Raw genomic sequence first — 5,879 nt, forward strand, 5'->3', positions numbered from 1 at the left:
TTTTTTGTGCAAACCGAGAACGAATCTCTCTCTTCATCTTGTTTGATTAATATTTGATAAGATGTGAATTCTTCTAATTATTTGCATGTTTAGGGGAATGTATGTGAATGAATGCAATATTATATATATATATATTTTTTTTTATATAATTATTATTTTCAATGTTGTGGTTCTTAGGAAATAAACCGTGGACTATCATCTCCACGTAGAATTATTTTTATTAATAGAATTCTTGTGAGCCAGAAACAGACATGGGACATAAATGTAATTTTTCTAAAATGGAGTCAATGACAAGAAGAAGATGGAGTGATGGCGGTCGAAGACACAAGGAATGCCTTATAGTGAAAATTTATGTATTTTTTTATTTTTCATTTATTTTCTATAAATAAACCATGGAAACATTGGCTGAAGATTTTATTTTATTACTCATCTCTTTATATATATGTTTAATAATTATTTATGATATAATTGAGATATATATGCATGAAATGACTCATAGCTGATCTATTAAAGATAAGAAGTGTGGTAATGAGAAAATGCATGTGTTGTATTGTTTCATTCACTTCTTTAAATTATTCGGTTATTGTAAGAAGTATGGTAATGAGAAAATATGAGTGTTGTATTGTTTTGTTTGTTTCTTTTGGTTATTCTATTACTATGAGAAGTATGGTAATGAGAAGCTACATGTCTAGTATTAGATCTAATAAGGAAGGCTTGGTTTTTAAGTGGTCAAATACAACTCACCTCCATTTCCTTGGAACCTACTTGGTGCACAATTCACACTCACTTTTTCACTTTTTCCATTAAAAGAAAAACTGTAGAGAACCAAAATTGTTTGATTCATTGAATTTGATTATTATAAAATTGTTATATAGTTTAGGAAAGAATGTCACATGTACTTGTTATGCATATATTGATCGTACATGATTGAAACCAGAAATTATAAAAACCTTGCATGTTTTTTAAAATATTAAGTGAGTGAAGGTCCCTAAACAAGACCTATAGCCTCCATCAATAGTCTTTTGTGATGGCATGGCAGGTGCACTACCCCACGGTAAGATTGCTATGTGGATTTTATTGAGTAGATTTCCTGAAAATAAGAAGAATTCTCTTGTGATCAAATGATAGTTGGACTGGTCTTTTTGGTAGGCATTGTCATGCGATACGTCAAGAAATTATATCTTTAAAAAAGGAGAATTAGTCAAAGCATGATACTCGGTGAGATTGTCATATGATGACTCATTTTTGGTGCATGATGTGATAAGTGTTGAGTTGATGGTTATATAATCAAGATCTTCTAGTTAAGTAACTCCTCATAGAGCTCTACTTAAGTTAGAATGATGATCAAACGTTACACGATTATTAGTACATGTAAATGCCTAAGGAATTAGGTTCATGTAATAATAGGATGGAAATCCATATTCTTACTATTTGATCATGATCACCCCAAGGTGGCTTAATTTAATGGGTGTGAGAATTATCACTTACAAATGTTTTTAAGGTTTAATGTAAGACAAATGCATCATCTTAATGCATATCATATGTTGCAAAATGTTTTCAAACATTTACTTAATACAAAGATATTAATATATTAATTTTTTTATTTTTAGTTTGAAAATGACACCAACTCCCTTATTGAACATATTCATTGAAAATAATCTGAATGGAAACAAATATAAGGAATGGAAAAGGAACCTGATAACTGTCATGAGCTGTGAGAAACTTAAAACAGTTATTGATACTAAGTGTCCTCCTACCACTCAAGCTGATGTTGGAAAATCTTGGGAAGAGTCTGATGAGATATCTCGTTGCTATATGTTGGCAAGCATGACCAACACTCTATATGAAAACTTAGAGAGCTGTGAGACTACTAAAACGATTTTAGAGAAGCTAAAAAACATGTTGGGAGGAAAAGCTACCTTGGCTTGACATTTTGCTATAAGGAGCTTAATGAATGCTTAGTAAAAGCCCAACAATCGGATTGAAGACCATATGATCACTCTTATAGGCTACTTTTCTAAGGCTGCAAACAATGAGGGAAATTTGAACTAAAACACCCAAATAGAGATGGTGTTCAAAATCTTGTCAAGGATTTTGCTAGATTTCTGGTCGCATATAACATTGGTAACAAAAACATAACGCTTACGCAACTCATACAGGAGTTACAATCCTATGAGTTGATGTTGAATGATGGACAGTCGGTCCAAAGAGAAAAATAGAAGGGAAAGTGCACTAAGAAAGGTAAGGCTAAGGTCTCTAAGCCACCACAAGTGGAAAAGAAGAGAACCAGAAAGCCTAAAAACTTTCTAAGTCAAAATGTTTCTTCTACAGTAAGAAAGGGCACTTCAAGGAAAACTGTATAGAGTGGAAAGTATAGCTAGATACCAAAAGCAAAGGTATAAAACTCTTGATGATAGAAGCTTGTTTAGTGAAAGACTCAATAGAACATTGGGTCATTGATTCAGGAGCCACTAATCATGTTTGTGTTTCTCAACAAGGGTTCGAAGAGACGAAAGATCCTAGAGATAAGAATTTATCGTTTTGGACTGGAAATGGACAATTGTAGCACCTTGACCAGTGCAAGATCATTTTAAAAGATGTTTTTTATGTACCAAGTTTTAAAATAAACTCAATTTTCGTTGCATGTTTATATAAAGACAGCTTGACCATGACTTCTAATAATGAAATTGCAATATTTAGAAATCATGATCATGTGATTCGTAACAAGTAATAAATATTTAAAATGAAGATCAAACCTAGACTAACTATTATCACGACGAAAAGGCAAGCGCACCTATCGAACAATAGTATAGTAATGGCAAGACCGGGATATCGTACCCAAGGGAACCAAAAGTACTAGTAATAACTATCTTTTTATTATCTAGCCTAAGAATAAAAGGGTTTTTTTATTAAACTAATTATCTAAACTAATTAACCAATTTAATTAAAGCAAAGAGAAAATTTGGAAAAAGACTTAAAGAGAAGCAATTGATAAAGACAACATTCAAGGAGGAATCCACCTAGATTTCACTTATTATCTGACTCTAAACCGGACAATTTATTCACTTGACTTGATCCGTGAGACTCCCTAACCTATGTTATTATCCCTTTCGACACTAATAACGTCTAACCCTCAGTTGAATTAATCAAAATTTCTTTCTTAATTAAAACCCCTAGGGAAGCAGTAAATCACTCTATGGACTCCCATATTAGGTTTCACCCTAATCCGGCAAAATCTCGTAACCCTATTTCTAGGCGTTCGATCAACTCCGCTTAATTATGCCAAATCTACTCTTAGGCAGGGTCTATTCCTCCTCTGCATAAGCACATCAAATCATGAATTAATACCCGAAATATTAACTCAAGCATTAAGAACACATAATTAAGAACAAATCAAGTATTTATCATACAGTTCAGATAATAATAACAAGATCCATCATAGGTTTTATCCCCCTTAGGTATCTAAGGGGTTTAATTCATAATAAAATAAGAGTACATCTCAAAAGTATGAAAATAACAAAACATAAAGAAAACTCTAAAACCCCTGAAGGAATTCTCAGAGAGATCTTCAGTCTTGGAGTAGCTCCGGCCTTTTAGATGGATCGTTTGGCTTTCTTTAAGTAATTCCTGGCGTGTGGTTCTGTATTCCAGAAAAGTACTGGAAAGAGTGGCCCCCCTTTTAGGTCACACTTAGGGTGTTTATATAGGCTTTGGATTGGCTTTCTTCCTCCCTAAGTACCATTTTCCGTGTAAACTACAACTCTTTGAAAAAGGGACACACCCGTGTGCCACACCCGTGTGACGTGATTACCAGGCCGTGTTTGATCCATTGAATTGCACATGACCGTGTAGGCTCAATGGCCAGGCCGTGTGAATCGTGAAAACCTTGGTCGACACCCCCGAAGGACACGGGCATGTGAGATGCCCGTATGGCAAGGCTTAGGCCGTGTCATCTTCTCGATTTGGTCCGTTTTGTCCCTTTTTGGCTCGTTTTTGGCTCCTTTTGACTCTTGGTGCTCTCCTGAGTACAAAACATGAAATAATTGGATTAAGAGCACCAAAATCCACAAATCTAGTAATAAACATCCATAAATTTGCTAAGTATTTCGGGTATAGATATGTATAATTTGGCATTTATCAAATCACAATCTTATTTGTAATAGATGGATGTCAAATAATCTTCATTTTTATAAAAACCAAATATGTAAGCATTGCTTAAGACGAAAATATCGAATAAAAGACTTGAAACTTTTAATTCTAATAAGGCGTACCTTTAGTATTTGAGACTCAGTCATATTAACTGAGAAAGAATCACTAGACTTGTAAAAAATGACATTTTAAGTCTGCTTACAAAATTTGATCCTCCACAATGTGAATCTTGCTTGGAAGGTAGGATAACTAGACGATCTTTTAACGCAAAAGGAATGAGGGTCAGAAAACTTCTAGAACTTGTGCACACTTATGTATATGGCTGTAACAGCCCGGTTTTAGTTCAATCAGAATAGTGATTTTGGAACCAAAAACCTGAGGTCAAAAAATTATTTTAATATTATTTTTTGTGTTTATAGCATGTGAATATGTATGTGTGAAAATTTCGTGAACTAATTTTATAGTTTAAGTGGTTAATTTGACGAAAAGACTTAATCGCGTAAAATGCAAAAATTGCGTTCTATATGTTAAATGTGTTTAATTGCTATGGTTGAATAAATGAGAAGTCCTTATGTTGAAATTATACCATTGATAGTGGATATGGACATTAATGGCCTTATAATTGATGATGAAATGGTTTAATAACCAAGGGTAAAATGGTAAACTATGTATTAAGTTAAATTAAAAAAAATACAACAATTTTAATGCTTAATGGTCATCTTCATCAACTAAAAATAGAGAAAATATAGAAGCCATTGAAGCTTTAGGTATTCGGCCATTGTTCATCTTGATTGAGGTATGAAATTTGTTCAGGTTTTAATGATTTCTACGTTGTTGTGATCGTTGCTTCAAGTACTAGCTAGCCCATGTCTTAATTTTTGAATTTTTTGATGATTTTGTGAAGTGATATTGATGAATGCTTGAGCTCTTGAATGTTTGATGATGAAAAATGAGTATTTGTTGATAGATTATCATGTTTTGTAAAGTGATTTTTAGTGAAATTGCATAAAAGGGATTAAACTATGGAAAGATGAAAATGTGTGGTTAAATGTGTGAAATATTGATAAATTTGGGCTGCTATGAAGCTATAAAAAATTCGGCTAGCATGGGTTATCCTTAAATTTCACGAATTTGCAATTTTATGAAATAAGGACTAAATTGTAAAAATATAAAACTTTAGGGGCTAAAGTGTAAAAATCCCAAAATATGTGTTTTTGGACTAAATTGAATGAGTTGTGAAAAAATAAGTTAATTTTGGACTAAATCGAAAGTTGTCGAATAGTTGATCCGGTCCTTCTATTCCGACTACAAGGTAAGTTCATATGTGAATAAATATCTTTAAATTGAATTATACATGTTTAATTGTCATTGAATTGTTATGAATGTTGAATGAGTATATACGAGCAAGAATCAACAGAGTTACGACATCCGAAAGTCTCATACGAACCTTAAGAATAGTATAGGATACAAATGTCATGACATTAGGTTGCCGAGATGTGATTACATGTAAGACCATGTCTGGGACATTGGCATTGTATTGTAATTACATGTAAGACCATGTCTAGGACATTGGCATCGTTGATTGATTTTGTGTAAGATCCTGTCTAGAACAGTGGCATCGATACGTGATAACATGTAAGACCATATCTAGGATATGGCATTGTATGAGTTAAATGTGATTGCCAAGTATCTTTAACGATTTCGAATGGTTCAACGACAAAGTCAAGTCG

General features: G+C 33.0%; 1 protein-coding gene across 1 annotated transcript; it reads left to right on the plus strand.

Annotated features, from left to right (window-relative positions):
- The first annotated feature begins 1,617 nt into the window (after positions 1-1,617).
- On the plus strand, positions 1,618-1,929 carry LOC108461998 (uncharacterized). Its single transcript, XM_017762008.1, has one exon. It carries the CDS (start codon positions 1,618-1,620, stop codon positions 1,927-1,929), a length of 312 nt encoding a protein of 103 aa, XP_017617497.1.
- The last annotated feature ends 3,950 nt before the right edge of the window (positions 1,930-5,879 follow it).

The sequence above is a fragment of the Gossypium arboreum genome, chromosome 13, assembly GCF_025698485.1.
Source record: "Gossypium arboreum isolate Shixiya-1 chromosome 13, ASM2569848v2, whole genome shotgun sequence".
Taxonomy (NCBI): Eukaryota; Viridiplantae; Streptophyta; class Magnoliopsida; order Malvales; family Malvaceae; genus Gossypium; species Gossypium arboreum.